At 39.8% G+C, this 25,076-nt stretch overlaps 2 protein-coding genes across 2 annotated transcripts; one reads left to right on the top strand and one right to left on the bottom strand.

The window, feature by feature from the left end:
- Window positions 1–1,390: 1,390 nt before the first annotated feature.
- Window positions 1,391–20,734, top strand: slc35f3b (solute carrier family 35 member F3b). Its single transcript, XM_055162770.1, has 7 exons — window positions 1,391–1,558; window positions 14,587–14,929; window positions 17,436–17,655; window positions 19,528–19,653; window positions 20,002–20,194; window positions 20,297–20,386; window positions 20,497–20,734. Exons 1-7 carry the CDS (start codon window positions 1,483–1,485, stop codon window positions 20,730–20,732), a joined length of 1,284 nt encoding a protein of 427 aa, XP_055018745.1. The 5' UTR covers window positions 1,391–1,482; the 3' UTR covers window positions 20,733–20,734.
- A 649-nt stretch (window positions 20,735–21,383) lies between these two features.
- On the bottom strand, window positions 21,384–24,730 carry LOC110156866 (5-hydroxytryptamine receptor 1D). Its single transcript, XM_020921097.2, has 3 exons — window positions 24,544–24,730; window positions 24,148–24,308; window positions 21,384–23,772 (listed from the first exon to the last, which is right to left on the bottom strand). The coding sequence occupies exons 1-3, from the start codon at window positions 24,689–24,691 to the stop codon at window positions 22,474–22,476; spliced, it is 1,608 nt and encodes a 535-aa protein (XP_020776756.2). The 5' UTR covers window positions 24,692–24,730; the 3' UTR covers window positions 21,384–22,473.
- Between the last annotated feature and the right edge of the window lie 346 nt (window positions 24,731–25,076).

The raw sequence follows: 25,076 nt of genomic DNA on the forward strand, positions 1-25,076 counted from the left end.
AAATTATATTGTGATCTCATTCTTGACTATCTTTTGGAGACATTGTCAAATCATGATCAAGTACTTGAGTCCTCAAACCTACTCCTCCCATTGGCCAGCCTTAAGGTTCTGAATGAGTGACAGATCCACACTGCAGTTTTTTGTTTTTTTATTAGTTTTTTTTTTCATTTTAATAGCACAACAACATCCTCCAAAGGTGTTAATCTGTTTTGTTTTGGGGTGTTTTTTCTACAACCTTTGGAACCAGAATGCAGACAAACTTTTATTGGAAGTGCTTGTCTCTATTTACTGACACATGGATTTAACCAATCACAGAGAAATGTGAACTCATCGGAGGAGCAGTTGACCTCAGTTATCTCTTAAAGGCAATGTAAAGATTGTAACAAATCTGGCTCCAAGAAAATCCTTATATGATTTTGTCTTATATGAATACAGTGTCTGTGGCTGTTTACGTTCAGAGTAAATGATAAAAAGCTGGATCCTTCTGTCCCTATGCAACCTTTAATGGTTCCAGGCAGTGATTTGGATGGAAACCAAGATTTGTTTTATCTCATTCACTGGCCATTTGAGTTTTAACGATTCTGGAGGGGAAACTAACAAAAACAAGGGATTAATGTAGCCTCTTTTTACACCATTGGTTTTACTCATCTCAGTTTCTCAGCTAAGTTTTTATGGTTCAACTTCAGGCTACTGGTAAGGCATAATAGAGCTCCACTTCAGCTCTAAGGTGTAATAGAGGTACGCTCCAGCTCTAAGGTGTAATAGAGCTGGATTGGAACCAAGAGTCGGCTACAATCAGTTCCTCGTTTGCAACAAAACCGTTTCTTCTCGCCCGTGTGGGAAGAACTGGAAATAGGGATAATTAGCACAGTGCACATTCATGTTAAGAGAGTAGCGCGCTAATGAAGTCTTCACGCGTGGTCCCCAGATAAAAGCGAGAATTAACTGGTGCCATTATAATTTAATTCAACAGAAAACATTACAATTAGTGTTTGTGGGCTCAACAGTCGTTTCCATAGCCCTATCGCTCCAATTACGCCCTATCTCCGAAGAAGAATAAGCGCCTCTCCCCCAGAGGGACCATGGGGCGGCTGCAGGATTTCGGTGAAGGGCCTGTGGATATTGGGACGTGGGAGTGGTACTGATGTGCTGCTGATGCCTGAATGTGTGTGACGTTTAAACTGCAGCTATTACCAAAGTGTACGTGAGGAGAGACCAGCCAAGACGCACTCCATACAGCAGATTTGGGGAGGGAGTGCGCGTGGAGGCAGCAGCCTGCAAGGGGGTGGGGGGAACGATAGGACAAGAGAGAAAGAAAGATCCCGAGCAGAGTTGGTTGGACGCTTGGGGGACAGTAGAGCTCTAAAACATCAGGGGAAAAGAAGGGGATCCCGTACCAGTGGTCTAGAGGCGAATGCACCAAACCGGCTTTAGGGATGTAGTCGACGCGGTTTCGAGCTCAGCCCACCCGAGCTCATCACCATGAAGAAGCACTCCGCAAGGGTCGCCCCGCTGTCCGCCTGCAACAGTCCGGTGCTCACCCTCACCAAAGTGGAAGGTAGGGGCTCTTCACATCGATTTCTGCATCATCGCCAAACGTTTCTATAATTCACTGCGATTCTTTGCGGATAGAATTTAGACATCAATCCAATTTTAGTCAATTCAGACATGGAGCAACTTTTCTCACAACACCTCAAGTCCCCTCGGCTGATCAATTTGGCGCATAACTTCACTTAAAATGCTGGCAGCCTGGCACTAAAAATACTGCATTGACTCTTCTCCATTTTTGCATTTTAATTATGTCGTGTTCAGCTAACTTATAAACGAACAAGTCCACATACGGCTGTCCTGACGCATTGATTTTAGAAGCACAGTCTCATCTTGGCGCTACATTTTTAGTTCCTTTGGGAGTATCTGAACTTGTTTTTGCTGCAGGGATTCCCTCACACCCTCCCATAGCAGTCCACTAGAAGCAACTACAACATCTGGTACATGAACCTAACATATTAACAGTGCTTTTTATACAGACTCAACCTCTGATTGATCTTCACTCCGCTCCAGTGCTTTTATGATAGTTCACGGTTCTATTTCATGTCCAAGGATGCAATTAGGGATTCTGACATTCCCTGACACGCAATAAACGCGGGCCAATTGTTTTTTTGACTCCATCCAATGACCTGATGTCCTGCACGTGGCATTCGTATCAGTCATGTTCAGGGTCTCACTCAAGGTGTCACTTCCCCTGCTCGTTCTTCCTGCCTACTGTGCCTGGATGGATATTCTACTTATGTAATCCTTTGTTTCAGACCAAGGACGCTCAAAGAAGGGGTAATTTCTGTAAATTGAATCTGGCAAAAGATTAAAATTAAATGAAAATGACTGTAAGAAAACATATTCTGCCTTAATAAACAAAATATTTTAAACTAGACTATAGGAATAATAATCTGCTGCAAGTTAAACAGAAAATTGCAGTTGAACTAAGTTTAAATGGAGAAATTGGTCAATAGACTAAGAAGCTTGATGTCTTATTTACCTAAGTTGCTGGGTTTCAGAAGATCTCACAGCATTGTATTTGCCAATAATATTTAATACAGAGCACACACAGCTACAATAAATATTTATAATGTAGATTTTTTATGTAATTCAGTAAGTTCTAGGGTTTAGTAGTCAGTTATAGGCATGTCTAGATACAAGATTTGTTCATTTACCTTTTGGATAATAAGTACAAATCAGTCTCTTTTCTCTTTTTTGACCTCTATCTGGTAATATGTCATCATCACATTCTAAAATCTGAAAACCAGCAATTGAGCATTGAGTATTAATTGATTATTCCTCATATTGAAAAGATATACAACAATGTAGCAAATGATGTGCATCTTTGGATAATGGATAGGCTTTCATTGTAGATTTCAGTTGTCGTACTTGACTGATTCACACATTGGCACGACAAGCATAAAAAGCTCTGACATGAGACCGGGGATAGAGCGGGCAGTGTAAATCTGTGGCTCATAGTATTGTAAATTGTCTGCCTCCCGTCGACTTCAGGCTCCCTTTTTCAGAAGCTGCTTTGAAGGAATCACAGGGGGGCACGGAGGATCAACACGACAGAGTTTTTCTCAGACATTTCTGCTTATGTAACTGCTGCTCAAAGTCTCTGTTCTCTGCACTAACAAGTTGCAAAAAATCGCCTTTTCTGTGTGCCCATGTAGTGACTCAGAGTAACAGAATAAAAGCTTGCAGTGATGTAATGTTTCTGGGCTCATTAAAACATTTTTTTGTCTCAAAATTGGCAAAGTTACTGTGTTGGTCATATTAGACTTAGAGGTAACTACAACATCAGTAGCCCCGGAGTTATAGTGGTCATCCATGCATTTTAAGAGAGCTCAGCAAATAGTTAATGAAGGAATTATTTCTGCATAGTGAAGACATCGTTGAACATCTGGATGCATTAGCTTATACATTTGAAAGTCAAAATCTTAAAGGTGCTTTGTGTAACGTTTCTGGTGGTGGATCCAACAGATCCTTTTCTCCATGTTACTTCTTTTTCTAGAATGTTTCACAGTGTGGTATTAAAGTTTTCTATCTTCATGGAGACCAAACTAGACCAAGTTATAGGTCAGATCTGCGGAGAGGCAACCGTGCTCACAGTCAGAATGTCTTTTTTTTTTTTTTTTTTTTTTTTAGGTATTTTTGAGATATAAAACCACCTGTAATTGAATAAATGTAAGGTAGAGCTGTTTAATGTCATACTGTGGAACATTCCAGGCAAAGGGATAATATATCCATAGAAACAGGTGACAGACCCTCCACTAGAACAGTTACACAATGCACCTTTAATTGACACAAAGAACTTATTGCTTTGAATATTTTTACACATATAAAACTAACATTGAACCACAATGTTTCAAACATTTACCAGTGAGCAAGAGGACCCCTTCAGTCAGTATCTGGGCACTTTATCATTGTGAGATAGGATCAAAGCTTCTAGTTCTTCTTGAGTATCTGCTGCCTTAACTTGTATCCAGTAGTTACAGCGTTATTCTGTGGTTAATCCACACAGGCAGTGGTCCATGTCTGATGACCATTGATTTCTCTACAATGTCTTCAATGGTGATCTCATGGGGAGATTTGGTTCATTTGTGTGCTGAGTTCATAGTAGTGATTTGACCCCATTTTATGCTTTGGTTTGTGGAGTGGTACTGTTTGTAGTAAATGACTCAGCAGTTCACCAATATTCCCCAAAGAAGAGGGTCATTTTTCACCCGTTGCTGTCATGCTCTTGTTTCACAGTGGGCTTCACGCTCCTTGAACACAGATAGCTTGCAATGAATGACAAATCTATTACTACACAAAAACTTGGACATAATAGAAAAACTGTTCTGTGCTTCTGCAAAACTTTCAGGGGAAGACATTATAAACCCTATAGCCATACTCTAAAAATACACAGATTCTTAAAGAATATAGTCATTTCAAGAATAAATGCTTCATATCTACACAAGGAGAGGTACTAAAGATGTATTTTTTCTGGTGGAGGATCCACTACCTGCTTGTCACCATGGAGCTGTTACAGTGTTGCCTATAAAGTTTCACAATATGGCATTATACTTGTCTTAAATTCAATGATTTCACTGAATATTAAGTTAAAGATGCTACACTGTGGAACATTCAAGGAGACAAGATGGTGGATATGCCAACAGAAAAGTTACACATTGCATCTTCAATTAAAAATATATATTTTGAAAAATAAATAATGTTTTGTTGTAATATGTTTGACTAGGTTGTATAGCTCTAAACACATATTAAAACATTTTTGTACATTTTTATACATTTGTTTAAGCTCCTTAACCTTTTGGTTCCACACACTTTACCTGTCAGCATAACACATTAAAATGTAATATATTGTTGAAGTAAATGTAGACTATAAACCATAAGAATGAAATTAATTTATGTCACTAACACAGTACCCCAAGAGCATATTTAAGCCACAAAAATGCCATGACCTTAAAGTACAATATTGTTTAAAAAAAAAAAGCTGCACTAAACAAATAACAGAATGAAACACACTAGAAGTTATTCATTTGACCTTTTAAAGCTTAAATCTTACAGCCAAAAAATAACCAAAGATTTCCCAGTAGTGCAAAGAAAAAGTACAGACGATAAATGCTGACCCCAAAAATATATTGTTCCAGCATTCAGATATTGAACAATAGGTCGATATAGTAATTATTGTGACAGGCCTACCACGGACTATTTTTATGAAGGATCCAGTCACATTTGAACTATCTCTCACCATGGTCAAATTGAAGTTGATTTAGAGGGGAGTGGACAGGAGCGAAAGTGTGGTTAGTCCAATTGCTCTAAAAGCAGGTGTAATGAGTGCGCTGCTTGATAGGTGTGTCCTGAATACAAAATGACAGGGCTGTTATTTTATTAAGAGTGGGTGGAGTGTGTCTATGTGCGTGAGAGGAGAAGGCTATCACTTAAAGTTCAAGTGAATCCGATTATGTCCTGGTCTGATGTGAGCTAAAGACCTTTAAAAAGCAATTCATTATGCAAGATTAGGACGCTGATATGACTGATTTGGCTGAAATGAAATAGTTTATGTAGATACTGCACAATGCTTCTCCTCATACGAGTGATGCAGACTTTAAATTTTAGGCATTCCTTGTATATAGTATTTAGGCTAATCATTTTAACAGTGCACTATGTAACTATTCTTCATCATGGAGATGTTATTGCTTTGCCTGAGATGTTACGCAAAATGGCATTAAACAAATATATCTTGCATTTATTAGATTTCTGCTGTTTTTATTGCTTAAAGAGCCGATATTACACTGCTTTCTGCTCTATGTTATATGTTGTTTCCTCATCACAAACATTCCCAGAGTTGTGTTTTGTTTCATTCACACATGTTTAACACACACCCTGCATAAATAGCCCAAGTTCTTCTCTCAAACAGAAAACACTCTGTTCCACCTTGCGATGTCATGTAGTAATACAGGAAGTGCTCCACTGTGTTTTTAAACTACATACACCTTCACTAAAATCATTTAGATGATTTCAGCCCTGGTAGGTAGCTGTTAACTTGAAAACTACCGCTTCATGTCATCACAAAGTGAAATAGAGCATTTTAATCTTTAAGGAAGTAGACAGACTAATAATGTGTTACTTGAACATGTGTAAATGAAAAAAACACAACTCCAGTTACATTTTTGATGAGGTAACACTATTATAATATGGCTTAAAGCTCACAAGAATCCATTTTATGTAATATAGGACCTTTATAGCTCTGTGAAGACAAGACACCTCACTTGAAAAGTAACAGTACATATTTCGATGTATTTTTATTTGAGAAAACATAAAAACATTATTACCTAGTATGAACTAAAATCCTGACTAAGCCAGATCTCTGTCAGAGCTCTGATCACATTTAAATGTCTGGATGGGGTCGTAGCGTGATGGCAATATACTATCTATTTTTTCTGATATTGCTATAGATTTGCTTTATACACAATCCAATATTACATGCATCATTTGACTTTTAATGACTTATATAATACAGTTACTTAATATAATGAAAGTAAATAATTGAAACTGTGCCTAAAGCATTTGTTGTTCATTTGTGACCATTATGTGTAATGTGTCAGCAAAACGCTTCATAGCTTTTGATGTAGAAAGAAAATGACTGAGTTGGTGCTTCAGTTTGTATAAAACAGCAATGAACTTTTGATCCCATTTAAAAAATAACCTGTCATCAAAGACCAACTCCTGTATGAATAATTACACATACTGCATAAAAGACGAGCTGCTATGTTCAGTTTGTCAAAGTTCAGGAAAAGAATGCTGCAGTTTACCCAGAGTTTTCACCTACGCATTGTTTTAACAGGGATGGTGTGGCCAATCCTTTATATATTGATTTGTTTGAGAAACTGCTGGGCTCTTGCCAGTCTGGTGCGCTGTGTCCAGGCAGTATATTTCCGTGCTGAGTAGCCTGTCAAATGTGAGTTGTTATTATGTGGTACAAAGAGGAGAGTGACAGCAGTGTTTTGCTCTGTCACTAACCTGTGGCTCAGTGCGGCACTGTCCGGTATCAAGAGCGTCTGTTCAAACCGCGTCAGGGTCACAGCCTGTTCTGTGACTCACGTCTGCCGCTGAAGCTGAAGGACAGTGCCCAGTTCAGGAGCAGGATCAGTAACAGGCCTGTCCTTGTCTGCCCTCCCAGGACATGAGCCCATGTGCCTCACCTCTCCACGTGTTTCCGCTTGTCTTTGTGTGTTATGGAGAGAGACAGTTTGTCAGAGGAGGTGCACTGTTTAAAGGCCTTAGACTGACAGGCCAGCCTCACCGGGCTGTCAGAGCCCAGTATCACACACTGTGTCAGAGAGATTACAGACACTCCTCTGTGTGCTGTCTGTCCATCTCATACAACTCACATCACTCAAGTGTGTCATAGTGTAGCAGGCTTTTTATGTAGCTCCTCAGTAACAGCCATAAATGATATTGTTAGGCAGCAAAGTTCAACCCTGAAGTGTTTTCTTCAAGATCCCATGTGTTATGGTTTGATGTATAGTGACGTGACAGTGACAGTAAGTTTAACAATAAAGTAGAACTTTTGACAGGATTAGAAGTATGGTTAGAGAAAGGGCAGTCTCATTCATATTCAGCTGAGAGCTTGAGACAGTAAGGCAAGAGTTTCTTTGAAGAATGTGCTGGAGATTGATCTGTTTACCCTCCCAAAGCGCTGAGGCAAAGCGCTGCAGTGCTCTGCTGCTCTCACAGAGGTGTCACTAAACAGGTCCGGCCTGGTCCAGCTTGGTCCTTTCTGGTCCAGTCTGGTCCAGCCTGGTCCTTTCTAGTCCAGTCTGGTTCAGCCAGGTCCTGCCTGGCCCTGCCTGATCCAGCTCCTCTGATGACACATGACTATATGCTCTCGTCACAGAGCCTGATGCTCCTCCACATGTGTGTAGACAGTGTGAGGCATGTGGGGTTATTGTGGTTATTCAGGAGCAGTGTTACATAGCTGTAGTGACAGTTTTCATGTCAGAAATGGCTTTGTAGGAAGAGGAGGCTCTGACTTTGCTGGCAGGTTCTGGATTTGCAGCTATCAACGGGAGAGATCTGCACTGCAGAGACTGCAGGAGAGGAACAGTGGGATTGGGAAGAAGAATTATGTCAGGAAGTGGGAAAAGTGTTTGGAGAAGTACTAACGATGATAACTGTGACCCCAGAGGAACCAGGACATATATCCGATTCACCCACAGGGAACACTGAACACCAGAGGGACTCACATGTCCATAAGTCTGCATAAGACAAAGATTGATTTAGTCCACCTTTAGCTGCTGGTTAATTCACTTGCACTGACTGTATTGTAGGACAGAGAGGACACTGTGCAGATCAATAAACACTTACAGTAGTGACACAGCCCTCACCTTTGTGGGGAATTTCAGTTAAGACAAGGCTTAATATATCAAAGCCCTGGATGCACACGGCTGTCAGGGGGAATGCCACTTCTGGTTCAACAGGGATGCCAAACCGCCTGCTCCTGTCTCTAAGGGTTTCACAAAAACATGATTCTTCATTTTTATTTGTGGATTTTTCTTTTACAAATTACACAGAATCTTCAAAGGCACGCTGTGCAAAATCATTGAGCGGCCATATGCAAATAAACAACTGACACACTGGAGGCTTTACATTTACCCAGTTCAACTTAACAAGACTCAAATAGATAAATCTTCATGACGGGAAGTTATACAGAGATCTATCCTGAATCCTGGCAGCCTGTGATAAAAATGGACAAGGTTAAAGACTTTTTCCATAATAGGCAGTTAAAGGTCATGACACTTCCTGATGTTTCTGCTATGATAATATTGGCTCTAAATGCCATTAGCTCAAAAGATTTTCAAAGCAATCTGATGTAAGCTCTCTACAGGACTCTACAATATCCATATGCAAGTGAAATATATCTAATACTGGTACTGGAACTGTATATGCTCCAAGTATATGCTGCACAGTTTGCACTTGTTTAATCAAAGGGGTTAAAGGGGTTAAATTCAGTGGTTATGTTTAAATAGACATCAAAATCTGTGACGTGATGTGAGAAATCTGATTTATTTAAAATGTTAAAGACTGAAAGAGTTCAAAATTGATTGTATTTTATCGTCCAAATGAAACTGATTAAAGGGCCTATATTATGTTATTTGCTGATGTCAGTCCAGTTCTGAACAAAAGGTAAAACATAGCTGTAGAGCATTTTGAGCTTTGGAGATGTAGATAGACTAATAATGCAGGATTTCTCAAATATGTGTGAATGAAACAAAACCCAACTCCAGGTATGTTTTTGATGTGGTAATAACATTATAACATGGCTTATACAAGCTCACAAGAGTCAATTTTGCATAATATAGGACCTTTAACTGTCATTGGGTGTTTTGATGATCAGATTTCTTTTGTACATGTACACACCAAGGATCTCATCTAATATTTTGTGAGTTATCTGATTATTCTGATTTTTATTGGCCATGTAAAAGTACTTAGTGATTCCTCAGATGAAAAAAAAATGTGTATATAAGATTTCCTGATACATGATGTGAAACATGATGCTAAACATGTTGACAAGTGCCAGAGATGTAGCTGCTCTGCTGGACCCTATTTCCTCTGAGGGCTGATTGGCTTGGCCCATAGCTGCATTTGGAAGATTAAACAGTGCTGCAGTATGGAGCAGTGGCCAGCGCGATGTAGGATGGTGGCCCAGCAAGGACAATTTCTGAGCACTGTATTAAATAGATGACCTTCAGAACAAGCTTAAGACAAACAGGCTGGGAGGTGGGAATAGGGAAAGTTAATTCCCACCAGCACCATAGACTTTGATAAACATCCGTGCGCTCCTGTCTCTACTGGAGCTGTGCTGATTCATCATTTAGTTGCAATAACAAGCAATGATCTTGAGTCATCTTTCATTGCTGCCAAATTTTCCTCCGCACTGCGAGAGTGGGCCACGCTTCTACTGCGTCTATTGTTCCAGATGCCTTAACAATACAGTATAATTTCACTTTAATTGCATCACGTATTCATGTTTTTCTCCAAACACAAAGCAAATCTCCTGGGCAATATGTACAGAGCCTTGGGAAGCTGGCTGCATTAGCATTAGAGGCGATAGTCATCAGTGAAGTTAATCTGTGATATGATGAGACCACCTGGCAAGGTCAGAGCAGGCTCTAGGAAAAAAAGAGCTGGCTCATTGGTCGTGATGGATGCTTTCTTAAACAGTGCTCAGATAATATATTACACATATGAATGGACGCTGCTTATATTACTGCATTGGAGTATGGGCGCAGGTACCTAATGATAAAGTGATTGACAAGCAGTGTCCAAGTCTAGTCCATTTGGTCTTCCGATAATTTATGTTATTGCGTTCTTTTTTTCAGCCCAAGAGTTTGTTTTTCATACCTGACAGTTTTGACTGCTCACCAGCACTCGTACTCAGATTGGTCACGTGATGTTGCTGTGATGTTTCGGGTTAGCTGATTTATGCAGGTTTCTGCGCTATCTTTATAACCGGTGGAGACAGGATGACAGCGCCATCTGCAGTCCAAATTCCTTAGGACAGTATCCCATCTTTGACCACTGTAAAAGAGAGAACCACATTATGGACTAGGATGGAGCAAACATCATTGGGACAGAGGAAAACAAACACCGTCACTAGATTAAAGAGGCAATCACCATAGGGACACGTGCCCACAGAACTACAAACCACTACGCGGGGGCTTTTTTACTCTCACACACCTGGGATACTGTCCTAAGGAAGTTGGACTGCAAATGCTGCTGTCTGCCTCCACATCCTGCCTCCACAGGGGAGGAAGGAGGAAAACAGCACCAAAACCTGCATAAATCAGCTGACTGAAAATGTCACAGCGACATCACGTGACCTCTCTGAGGAAGACCGCCAGTGAGTCGTCGAAACTGTCATGAATGAATGGTATGGTATGAAAACAAACTTTTCGTCTGAAAAAAGAACCTAATACCATAGTGTTCAAGTCTGTTACACCAAATTATTATGACACATTTCTAGATATAGTACAATTTATTCTGAAGTAACTAGGGCTGGGTATCATTAAGAAGTAGCCGATACGATACATACCTCGATACACACACCATGATACGATACATATCTCGATACAGTGCACTTTTGATTCGATATGATATATTTCAAATCGGTTCGATACGGTTCAATAAAAAATAAAAGCTAAATCATGGCTGTGACACTAAAAGTCTTTGTTAAACCACTTCTTGTGCAAAGTTCATATGAAACACAAATATTTTAATCATCAAAACAGTAAAAATGTCAAATGTGTCACATAAATGAGTTTCCTTTCACTCCACAAGCCACAAAACTGTAGCACTGTAACAAAATAATTTAGTAAAACACATCTAAAAATCCTCTTGGTGATATATCGATACAGCAGCCCATGATATCGATACTGTATCATCACATTAAACAATACAATATATCGATATTCCGATATTTTTGCACACCCCTAGAAGTAACCCCTTTCTTTTGCATATAAACTCAAGTGACTCAAATTTAGCAAGTAATTTAAGTGGGCTTCGTTTTTTGTGTTTTTAGGATAGTATAGTTTTCATTGCAGGCTAGTGAACTAATGTGATGTAGTGTCCCCAAAAGAAATATTGATTCTTTGCAGTGACATCATGCTGGGGGTGTTCTACGTGTATCTCTATTGGTGGAATGTTCAGTAGTTACCTTGGGAATAATGCAAGCATTATCAAACACAGACAAAAACATTTTAAGATCTCAAGAAAACTCAAGACAACACATTTTAGGGAGATGGTCAATATGAAAAAGTGTTGGCTAATGCTACTTAAAATAAAGCTCTGATTAAATCTAACTCCTCTGCAAAATATCAATGAGGAGTAAAAGCAAAGAAACATTCCATTTAGATATAACTTACAACTCTCAATTTTCTACAACAAATTTAATAAATGTTTTTAAAAATTCACTTTTTTACATTTAATATGACAGTAGTGTGTAGAGAAATTATTAGGAAATTAGGAAAGTTCAGACTTAAATGACTATAGTTGCTCTCTGAACCAAATGCTCTGAGAGTATGGTGCCTACAACTTTGTTCTTTTGGGATACATTTTTTCATAACTTTCAGAATCATTGACCTTAAAAATGTACATAAAAATATACTGGTATGATGGCATGAATCTGATTTGTGATATTCTATTTTGTTCCTCATAAAAGTGTAACTGTAGGGGCTGTTTTGTGTGAGACTATTAAAATGATTTATTAGCTCCCCTAGTGTTGGGGCTGACACTCTCCACACTGTTGTAATAATGAATTATCAGTATACAACGTCATGAGAGATCGAACGAGATAAGGAGCTCTGTGTGAATAATGCACTTATTGACTTTTTCACAGAATAAATATTCATGTGGTTCAGACAATGGGGCATAATTTTTCATCTTTCCCAACATTTGTGCTGATATTGTGCAGTGTAATAATCTAGTTTAAAAGTACACTATGTAACTACTCTGGTGGGTCTGTTTGTGTACACAGAGATGTTATTGATTTATCTTAAATGTTGTGGTATGGCATTAAAGTTATCTATCTCACATTTATTCAAGTACAGGGATTTTACTGTTAAAATACATTGAAAACATACATTTTCCATGGAGATGGACTAGTTTAATGTCATATTGATTCATAACATAAGTGGACGCTCCTCTGAAAGTTACTACAGTTCACCAATAACCACTTGGGGGTACAAGGGGGCATGTCATGATAAATACTATAGCGATGTATCGTTCAATGTTACATGGAACAATAATTTTGGGGGGTCAGTATTTATTATGTGGTCCTTTTTTTGCTCTAATGGGAAACATTTGATATTTTCGTCTACAAAATGATAGGATTTGAATTACATAGAGTTGAATTATGACTAAAATATTTATCTAAGTGTTGCAGTCTGCTGTTTATTTATTGTAGCTCAACATTATTTAACAATATTGTACATTTAAAGTAATTTTTACAGGGGTAATTCATCTTTATAATTTGGTTTCAGTATTATCATTTACTTCAGCAATATATAGCACAGCAGGACTAAGAAGAAATTGATCAATGAAAATTATTTTGGTAATCAGCTCTGAAGTTCATTGAGAACAGCAGTGTAGTATTTAAATATGCAATCAAACTTGCCTGATTGCTTAATTACACAATACTCAAGATGTATGGAGGCTGTTATGTTTTGACAGATGCAATGGAAAGTTAACAGTCACCTGGGATGTCTTTGGGAGTCTCAGATCTCTGCCCTGCTTCATCCTGTGTTTGGATACAGGCATCACACTCAGTCACCACAGTCATACCGCTGATGGATCACATTATAATTCAATTAGGAAACAGAAGATACGAGTAGGCTGCGTGTGCGGTAAACATGAGTCTCTGTGTCCTGGACTGTGTTTCTGTATGTGTATTTTGAATTAAGCTATTTCAAGATTATAATTACACATCTATCAATTTAAAAATGATACACAATTTAAAAATAAGCACTATTTATTTCTGTTTTGAGTTACAGTAATATTCACTGTTTAGCATAACGACATCATGTAGCAGATGAAGAATTACGATGTTAGGAATGCATTAAGAAAGTGAGGAATGTATTTGGACCTATGCTGCCCATGTAAAATGAACTAGATCTATCTTTGTTTGAAAACTGTAAAAATAAAAAAAAATGGATACAAGGCCTTTAACTTTCATTGTGCAGTGGCTCTCAAAACATGACTCATGAAGCAATAGAATGGATAATTAAAAAAGACAGTACATAAACAAGTGATTTAAAATACATAGGACCCAAAGTGATTAAGACCTATTTCATCCCAAGGTAAAGTTGTAACATTTCACTATTTCTACTGCTGTGCCCAGGGAATCCACTCCATCTGCTGTAAAATTTGAATGTGCACCTGTCTGACTGTGAGCACAGTCTTTGGCAGGAAAAATAAACTGAAATGTGATGGCAGAGCCCTTGAGCTTGTTATTTAGCAGAATCGTGTTCATATTTTTGCCTGAAATTGTTGCATTGTGGAACATAAAATGTAATTTAAGTAGGTACCCAGAGGCAAATTTGTCTGGCTGCTGCTAGGCCTGACAGGTTTATTTCAAGCATATTTTTTAAAAAGGGAGAGAAGATGTCCGAGGCAGTGTGGCAGCAAATAAAAATTCTTTTTTGTGCACATTTGTTTTTTGGTTTTCCATGTGTGTTTGAAGAGAATGAGGTCTATTGCTGTAGCTATTGACTTTAGATGAGGCAGGGCTTGACTAGAACTAGATACAAAATTGTCCCTTTCTTTTCTAGTCTCTGAAAGGTTTTGATCTATATCAGAACTAGTATAATATAACACAGTAATGTTGTTTTTTTTATCTTTGTCAAATGAAAATCAATATTGAGTTATAAGCTTTTTCCTTGGTATCAAAATAAAATTCTAAATGTCAGTTTTGTTATAAGTTTTTGTTATCTAACCCTTAATAAAGTTGTAGTGATTGATCCTATACATTTTTTTGCTCACCTGTAGGAGAAGAGCGCCCTCGGGAGAATGTGGTGGGCACTACAGATGTGCAGTCAGCGGCAGGTGCGGTAGGAGCAGAGTCCAGCACCAACAAGAGGAGGCTGCGCTGCTGCATCAGAGTGACCACGGTGCAGGTGCAGAAGGCATTATGGGGGGTCGCCATGGTGATGTGTGTGTGCTCGTCCTGGGCAGGTTTCACGCAGATCTCCAAACTTGCTTTCAAACAGTTCGACGCCCCGTTCACACTCACCTGGTTCGCTACCACCTGGAACTGCCTTTTCTTCCCCCTGTACTACATCGGACACATGTGCAAGAGTCCAGAGAGGCAGACACCGCGGCAGAGATTCAGGTGAGATTCATTGAAGGCATGGCAGCTGTAAAGTACTTTATTTTGTCAGACAATTTATGACTATTGTTTTTACCACATGCAAAATTGTTGGGAAAATTGATTCAAAATTCATTCATAATTAATACACTGAATAAAATAGTTAACATCACATGTATACCTTTTGAACCCATGAAAAGAATATAAGACTGTTGCGTAGGATGAGAGGGAACAATCCAGTAAACTGTGAGCAAGACTGAGCCCCCATAAATCGTCATCTTTGCAAAAAAGAAAAAGTGGCTTTATTATTTGATACAGTGTAATGTTTCAAATAGGATTGATAGTGTGCTGAACTCCTTGCTGTCATTTTGGACCCCTAGAAATTATTTGTTCAATTTTCTCTGGTTAGATAGATACTATAGAATATAGATGATAGTTTTCTTCTGTAAAAAATATTAATTCAGCAGTTATGCAGAGTCACTACTCGTTTACTTCAATTTCCAAAATGACTCACCAAATATTTAATTTGTGAAATCAGATTTTTAGCAAATGTTTGCTCAATGAGAAGCAAACAGGAAGTTCAAATAGTTTTGCAGCTGAAAAAGTCCATAAATCATGGTCTTTAGACATTATCTGTGGTGCTTCCTGCATTGGACAAAGAGACAAAGAAAGCAGCACAGTAGAGTCAGTGTTATGGATGGGCCCAGGGGATTGGAGCCATGCCAAATGTTTCTATGGGATGTAACTCTTTTCTTTTTTAGCACTTAAGAATCTTAAGGGCTCAGACTGTTGAAACTCAGAAATGCAAGTAGAATATTAAATGATCACTCTTTTAGGGATTCACCAATTCAGCGTTTTCAGTTGTGATAGTATAGCTTTAAGTATAGGCCAATACTAGTGCAGAGACTGGAAATAGCATTTATTTCCTTAAAACAAAAACAACATATGACAGAACTATCTAGATGTTTCTATCCCTCAAGTAACTACAGAACAACTTTGTGTAAATAAAAGTTTCAACATCATGTGACTTTCTGGGTCGACTATGACCAGTAAACAGTCTTATTATGTCACCCAGATGTCGACTGAGCTGATATTTGAAAGCCAATATCCAACCCAGCAAATTTTCAGTATCAGCACCGATATTCAATAGCAGTATCGGATCAGTCCATCCAAAAACTATTGTTTGATGAATTTGTAGCTCTATGTGGCTTTCAGGTCCAAAAGGTAGAGAAATTACAAATTAAGGAGACAGACTTGACTCTAACATAATCTGGATTCTGACAGGATGTAAAAGGGACTGACAGGTCTCAGGCAACTTTTGGGCACTGACCTTGGAATTTCACTAGAGTCACCCATTAGCTGTCTTTTAACATTAAAATTTATTGAATATGAAGAAATGTAATGTTGTGTGTGTGTGTGTGTGTGTGTGTGTGTGTGTGTGTGTGTGTGTGTGGTGGTGGTGGTGGGGGGTGGGGGGGGGTGCAGTGCTATTTAGCAGTTGCCAGTAAAATGAAAAGTTCAAAAGTAAATTAGAAGGTATTGTGTGCATTTTAGTAAAGCAAAAACATGCAGAAGAGTTAGTGCTGATAAGAGCCCTTTACAAACATCACAGAGCTAATTTGGTGTTGAGGTGTTCCTACGCAGAGTCAGCTGAACAGAGCTGATTCATGCTACTCCACTGTGTGTACTGTAACAAGGTGTGCTGGCAAATACTCTCCACTGTGTTTGGCTTTATTGATGCTCTGTTTGTTTCAGAGGCCCAGATGCTTTCAGAGCGAGCTGTGACATAAACAGTGTAAACAGCAGTGTGTGAATGAAAAATGCATTATGCCGATTTCCGGCTGGGAAACAGGAAGGACCACAGGAGTTTGAAAGTAAACAGTAAACAATGCCAAGTTCATACACCAGCTAACAGACTCTTAACACAGGAAAGGATTCAGGGGGATTAAGAGTCCCATTCCGCAGCTGTACTGTGTATCTCTAGTGAGAATCTATTTAAGCTCTTGCGTTGTGATGATGTTGGTTGAGCAAATATTAGATTTTTGTGTAAAAGAGTGGTTTGATTATATTTAAAATGTGGATAAAATGGGAAGAAGCACACTCCAAGAAGTTGTTATTTACACAAAAGACAATCAGCAGTTTAGACAAAATAGTATAGACCTCCATGGAGTTTAACGGTAATTTGCAAATCAATTTGTAAAGTCAACAAGATATTAAATAACTGTTTAAAAGCCATCAGCTGAACGGGGTTTTAGTTCATTGTATTTTTTAGAAGCTCTGGTTTTAGAATAAACAAAGATGAGGAAACTTTAATATTTCTGTGCAGCTTATTCCAAACCTGAGGACCCTTACATGCCATATTAAAACTAGTACACAGGTTTCTTTTCTTTCCCTTCAGAAAATATAAACTGATTAAACATTTTACCACAAGATTTGCTCTGCCAATAAATGAGTAGTATGTATTATTCATTACTGACTAAAACCTGTATATATGTGAAACATGTATTAACAACTGTTTCTCTGACTGTAGGGAGTGCAGCAGATTTTTTGGGGACGACGGCCTCACCCCAAAAGTGTTCTTCACTAAAGTGGCTCCGTTCGGCCTTCTGTGGATCCTCACCAACTACCTGTACCTGCAGGCGCTCAGGAAGATCAACTCAACAGATGTGTCTGTGCTCTTCTGTTGTAACAAGGCCTTCGTCTTCCTCCTCTCATGGATAGTGCTCCGAGACCGCTTCATGGGGGTCAGGGTAAGGCCAATGCAACTTTATTACTCTTCTTATAGCCAAAGACGTGCGATGAAATAAGACGATTGCACCACAGACTTTAATACAATGAGCAACAAAGTAAATCTTCAGCATATTGTCTACCCGAGAAGTCAGATCATTTGCATAGTGTAATTGGTACATTTCCTTTGCCGGGCTGTTTACTTATTTGTATGCCATGTGCTTGTACTGTACAGTAATATAATTTGGATCATTAGTTTTTACATTGTGTACGAACTGATCAAATCTCGACTTGTTTAAGCTTTGTGTGTGATTGGTTGGCCACACGCACTGTATTACTGTCTTGGTTATATGACAAAAAATACTGTTCTTATTTTTTTAATGACACACGTAGGAATGGGCTTTTGGATTTAGTCTTGGTATGTAATTTACTGAGGCAATTTCTACTCAAGGGCAAGGGTGTGTAGTTGTGTGCAGTGTAGTATTACCTCAGCTGAATGTCAGTGCACATTGCATCAATTCCATGCTAATATATACCTGCTGTGCCTTAGTAATACAGTGTGTCATACAGTGTGATTTTTTTCATCAGGATGCATGTAGAGAGGCTTGGGTATCATGGTCCACTGTTGTGTTTTCACATATACAGTCATGCAGCACCCTGCAGAATGGATTTTCCCTCTTTTTGCACTCACTCAAACCCCCTTTTCCCCCTTCACGCTGTCCCACTCTCTCAACCCCCCCATTATCTGTGATATAGGGCATAGTGAGAGAAAAATGCCATCATAATCTCTCACTCTCCCCTCTCATGCTGGGGGAGTGAGGAGTGCAGCATTTGACTGTTCGCTGCAATGCAGGCCATCTTAGATGAGTTTGTCATGAAAGTGAGAGACTAGAACACCAATATATAGGAGCAGCAGATTCAATCTTGTTAAACTTCAGCGTGGGCTGTATCTGTTGAAAACAGAAGCTTTGGCTTGCAAAAACAAAACAAAAAAACTGCAGATGAGCACTGCAATGTAGTAACAGGATGAAATAATGAAAATGCTTTTTAATTATAAAAAGCGCTACTCTGACACAATGGATGAGTTGTAATTGTGTTCATATCATTGTGGCACAGGTTTGCCTGTAAGGTTGCAGGTGGTAAGAGAAATGATCCTTTCTGCTTTTCATCTCAGGTTTGTGCACTACACTAACACCTTGGGGTCAGTGACCCTTTAAACAAACAGTCCTCACACTAAGTGAGAGGTGCAGCAGTGAGTGACATGCAGCCTGCAGTGCAGAAATCAGTGCTTCACCAATGGTGTCCAAAGCCTTTGGCCAAGCAAAAACGCATGGCTCATTCGTCTTCTTGACACCTTCGTATGCAGAGCAAATCCACTCAGCTGGACTGTACCATGTTCCTCTCTATAACTCAAACCAAGCAGTTTCACATGCATGTAATGACTGCATAAACGCTGGGCGCACGATAAACGTTGACAAGGTTGGACTCTCTTGTTCCTGAAACAGATGGTTGGGTGCGTCTTGTAGCCGTATGATTCCTGGATAATCCCAGAGGCAGTACAGGATGGATGTGGATCTAGGTGGTATTTGGTTTGTAAACACGATGACAGTGCAATGGAAATCAATGTCTGACAATCACAGCGGCGCTGCATATGTGCCGTATCCTGTGTATGCGCTCCAAGGGCTGATTATGCTGGAGGGTCGGGTGTAGGACAAGTGACACTTAATAAAGCTGTGTTCAAATATTAATTTTCCTGTGATTTGTTCCTGAGAGTCTGAGAGGCCATGTGTGCCTGCTGCTCACACAGCAGTGGTGGCTTGTGATTCTTTATTACCCCACTGTGAGCAGCATGCTACCCATTCGTCACTCTCTAATGTCCTTCTCTTTGTCTACAGATAGTAGCTGCTATCTTGGCTATAGCAGGCATTGTAATGATGACCTACGCTGATGGATTTCACAGCCACTCTGTCATAGGCATCACTTTGGTCGTGTCCTCCGCTTCGCTGTCAGCACTCTACAAGGTATTTCTTGTCTAGCAACATGAACATAATTTGTTTGTGATTTTATTTGGAATATTTCCACCTACATCTGTTGTATACACTGAATACTTGAGACAGTGGAAGTTCACTGGTTCCTCAGGCTATTGTGTCCTCACAATGGAGGTTGCAGTGAAGTTATATTTTGACAAGACCTGTCTCCACAGCCATGCTGTCAGTGCTGCCTAATGTGATGAACAGGCAGCTACGGCCCTCTGCCAAAGATATGGCAGGTGCAACTCCCAAACCAAAAGCTGTGTGCTCCTTAAGGAGGTCATATATTATCATTCCTGACACACGCCATTTGTAAGTCTCCTCCCCCCTCATCTACAGGTTCTCTTCAAGATGGTCCTGGGCAGTGCCAAATTTGGAGAAGCTGCTCTTTTCCTGAGTATAGTCGGGAGTGCCAACTTTGTGTTCCTCAGCTTTGTACCGGCCATCCTGTATTTCACACACGTGGAGTACATCGCCTCATTGGCAGATATTCCCTGGGCATATTTCTGTGGGGTATCGGCACTACTTTTTGGTATGACATGTTTTTCAAAATTTAAAAAAGTAAACTGTTGCAGCCAGATTTGTGTTGTGCAATCTTTACAAAATGCATTTGGTATCACCTACTTTGTTACAGCTTTTAGCATCCTGGTCAACTTTGGCATTGCAATTACTTATCCAACCCTTATTTCCCTGGGCATTGTTCTCAGCGTTCCTGTGAATGCCAGTAAGTGTCTTGGCTTTGCTCCAATAACATACTGCTCCTATTCACTTAAAGCCACAACATAAATTTCTCTTTAATTTAAAATCTAACTTGTATCTTGTTTATTTCCACAGTGGTGGACTTATACACATGTGAAATTAACTTCAACACAGTTCGCCTCATTGCAGTCTCCATCATTTGCCTGGGCTTTCTCATGCTTCTGCTTCCTGAAGACTGGGACCAGTGCATCATCCAGCTTAGCACCAAGCTACGAAAACGCGACGAACCAGCAGATGGCAGTGGCGAGTTAGGAACTGGAATTACTTGGAGAACTCGAGCCAGGACGTCTATGTCAACATTTGCACATTGACTTTCTTGCAAACTCACACTCATTGAAATTGACACTCCACATACTCAGTGCTGGGACTTTGCCATTACATCTCTGGTACTGCTACAGTATCAAGCATCAGTAGAGATGTTTTGGCTAAATGTCAATGCAAGCCAAGAAGAAAGACATTTGGGACAGGCAAATAATGTGTCATTGCCATGCTATTTTCCCTTCAGAAATGGCTCAAGATGATGCATGGACTCATGAATTGTAATCCTTCTAACTCCAAATTAATCAGGTAAAATTGATTGTGTTATTTTGCCTGGGAAAACTTGTTAATTTGATCTTTTTAATTTTTTGCATTTAAACATGCCTAACACCACATACATACTGGCTTTATACACCTTTACAATCCAAAGAACTAAACATGAATGCCTGATAGAGGAATAGGAAGTCCACCATGACATTTTGAAGGGGTCTGATAACTACCTGCCTTTTGTGCTCTGTACATAGCTGTTTCACACCTCAAATGCTTTGCAGCTGTGGGCCTGGTAGGATGGGGTGGTGTGAAGAGGCCTGTCTGGACATCTTATGCTCACTCAGAGTTTGAGAAACCTTCACTTCCCTGTTTTTATATCCAAAATAGAGACACAAACCTCAACCACACTGATGCTATGCTTATCCTCGGGCTAAAGTACGGCTTAGACCCACATTTTGTCTCGACATTTAAAACCAGCAGCATACTAACAGCATACTGTTATATTGCATGGGAAATTGGAGATGAGCTTTCATAAAACTATACAAACCAAACTATAATTTGCAAAAGCACATACCATGCAGACTTTTTCTAAGTAAATACATACAGACCAATATACATAAACTTTAATATTGACTTTAAACATTCAGTATACTGATGTTTATGCTCCTGTAAATAACATGTAGGCAGAAAATACACTGTAGGCCTATGCATTGGGATGTATTTGACTTATCACACTATCTGGTCATTCTTCGCATGACAAAATATTCTCGAAATGTGACTAGACTGAAAGCATAGCAAATCTTTATTTCCTTGCTTGAGTTTTAAGTCTTTCAGCCAATAAGTCATTACAAATCTTTTACAGCTATGAATAAACAGAACAGGCTGGCACCAGCTTTGGGAGACACTGAGGACTGAGGACTTGTTGTGAATGTACACTCATCATTGAATCACTTTATATGAGCCTCTTTACAGTGCAGAGAGGCTCAAATACTGTTCCTTGAACACATCTGATCAAGCATTTTTCATCACTATGACTTTTTTATATTATTGCATTTGGTTTCAGATTAAACTGGTGTGGTCACAGTAACATCTGGAGGAGCATGCACATAATGTATGAGCATAAACTGAACCACTTCACTGCCTTTACTTTATTTTGCAATGGAGTACATTAGCACTGTTTCCCATTGTCATTCTTTATGACAATAATGAATAATATTGTATTCCTCTGGAATTATTGCTAGACATAAATGTAAACCTTTGTAAGGAATGATGATTTTTACACTAAGATGCATATGAACATATGATTATCACAAATGAGAAAGAGATGTTAAAAACAGAAATAAATTATGGTTTTAATAGCCTTGATGTCCAGTTTCTTCCAACTATCAGATCTTTTGTATATAAAAAGGTATATTTATGCACTTTCTTGTCTTTGATTGGTTTGTGTTTTGTCTCTGACATAATTTACAATTTAATCTTTTGTCAAATCTGTATAAACATTGGCTTGTAAGTAGAACAAAGATACTATAAGACATCATGCTCTACTCTGACTGTAATTTGTCCATAGAAGAAAGTAGCCTGGCGCTCCTTGGTCAGTGCAGAGAAAGGTAGTCTGCTGCCCTCTAGTGGCCGAGGGGGGACCTGCAGACAGTCCAGCTGCCTAGCCCCAGGCTTCTGTTGCCACACTGAACACGAGGGGGAGGCATGGTCTGGATGACACACTTTGCAGAGTCGCTCTCCAGAAGTTTGTTTGTAGTTCGTACTTACAGTGAATACTGAGGAGCAATACTTGGAGTGGTCATAGACTGTACCTGATGAGCAGGAGGGCATGCTGGGATTTGTTGTAAGAGTACTGGGTTCACTGTACCTAGTGCCCTCCTCCACGTCAGCTCTGCCCTCCACTCTTCTGCCCATCAGACCCCCCAGGCGTGTACTTACCTTCTGCCTCAGTGCCTGAAAAGCTCCTTGGAAACGCTTGCTCAACAGAGCGTACAGTAAAGGGTTAATGTCTGAGTTCAGCAGCACCAGCCAGTATGAGAAAGTAACTGCGAAAGGTGGGACGAGATTAGTCTGGCCTGAGATCGCCGTTTCAGTGGCTTGGACTAAAGAAACTCCCACGTAAGGTGTCCAGCAGAGGAAAAAGGCACAGATGACCAGGAACAGGCGGACTACTCCATGTTGATTCTGTTGGGGCAACAGCGAAGATGGAGGGGACACTGTATGCGCGAGAAAAGAGAAGAAACGTCTAGAAGTGGATTTGGTGTGCCTTGCATTTGATGCAGGAAGAGTCCCTTGCTCTTCTCTGAACTCAGACACAAACTGTCCGCTCACATGATAGATGAGTTTTGAAGGTGCGTGCAGACTCCCGCAGTGCTCGTGAGAAGAATCACCTGAGGCAAAGACTGTGCTGGAGTTCCTGCTGCGCTGCACAGAGTCCTCCAGAGTGTGGATCCTCCTGGCATGGCTACGTGCCACCTTCACAATGTTAAAATAGCAAAAGAGGATGACCACTGCTGGGATTAGATAGGACAGGATAGCCATGAAGGCAGTGTAGCTTGGACTGATAGACCAGTTGACAGCACAGTTAAACATCGAAGGCACATATTTCACTGAACCCCAGCCCAAGAGAGGAGGACAGCTGGTGGTGAGGGCCTGCAGCCAAATCCACAGGACGACAACACAGGTCCTCCACAGGGTGCAGCGGGAAGTGTAGTGTAAGCAGTCCACGATGGAGTAGTAACGATCCAGAGCGATGGCAGCCAGTGTCAGGACAGAGGCTGTGCAGTAAACAGAGGAGGTGTAGCCCACGTACAAGCATAGATCCTATAGGAAAAGGAGGAATAATGTTGTTCTAATATCAGAGAAACTAATGAGAGAAAATAAATAAAAATGTATCACCTTACATTATTGTATTTGTTACCCTTAAAGCCTATTTACACAAGAGATTGTTTCAAGACGCAATGCAACCATAGCAAGAAAATTCATGTGATCTGTTTTAAGTCAAAAAGTTTTAAGTAGGTCTATTACATAATCCTTATATTTGAAGATAATTTCACAATTATGTTCTGCATTTTATGGCTCCATGTAGTATAGTCATATAGGCCTATGTAATTCAATATCAAAGTATTAGTGGATAATTTATTTAGGCAGAGTATGTTAACCATTGAGTGTTGCTGGTGAAGAAAACATGTTACTCACAGTACACTGCTCCCACCCGCTGTTCATAAGAGACAGGGCGATAAAAGGCATGACTCCAGCACCCACAAGCAAGTCACTGACGGCCAGGTTCATGATTAACACTGATGTCACCGAGTGGAAAGTTTTAGTTGCAGCCACAATAACAATGACCAGAATATTACCTAGAAAACACAAAACACAATTGTAGCTTTTAAATACAACCTAGAGTAGGCCTAAGTTAAGAGGTGTTTAAAGAATTTGGAGAATATGGCTTACGCATTATACAGCGAAAGAAAATAATTATAAAAGTGAGAGGTATTGTTTTACTCAGTATATTACAAGAACTTAAATCAACAACTTCTCAACTTCAAGTTCCATCACCGACCACTGTTACACTGCTCAAAAGGACGTAGGTACCTGTGACAGCTCCAACACACATCAGCACCATAAGGATCTCCAGAAAAAGCTGAGTGCGCGGTGACAATGTCCCATCTGCGTCCTTTGTCCAGTTTGTGCTCACCGCCAAACGGAGAGAAGTCCAGGAGCTAGAATCCATGTCACTCATCTTCCACGAGGAGAGTAAAAGCTAATCACACATGATGAAAATAACAGACTGCAGCATGAGTGTGAGCGAATGTCTGCGGCTGAAGGATCTCATCTGACTCTGGGGCGGTCTCCAGGTGAACCAACAATTTAGAGAGGACGGAGGATGTGCGCACCTTACGCGTCAAACACTGCACTGGCAATACAATGGTAAAAAACACTTGGCCTACATTTATTTCAAGAGTTTATTAATTACTTTATGACAGTTGTGCAACCACTCGAGAAATATAAAAATGCCATTACATGGCAAATGCACATTATTCAATATAAAGGTTTTAGGAGTACATTCATTTTTGATGGAGGATCTGCTACTGCTACTGGAAATTGTTTTGCCCGGAATGTTCCTC

The sequence above is a fragment of the Boleophthalmus pectinirostris genome, unplaced genomic scaffold (genome assembly GCF_026225935.1).
Source record: "Boleophthalmus pectinirostris isolate CB_2022bp ecotype Guang Dong unplaced genomic scaffold, ASM2622593v1 HiC_scaffold_5, whole genome shotgun sequence".
NCBI classification, from domain to species: domain Eukaryota; kingdom Metazoa; phylum Chordata; class Actinopteri; order Gobiiformes; family Gobiidae; genus Boleophthalmus; species Boleophthalmus pectinirostris.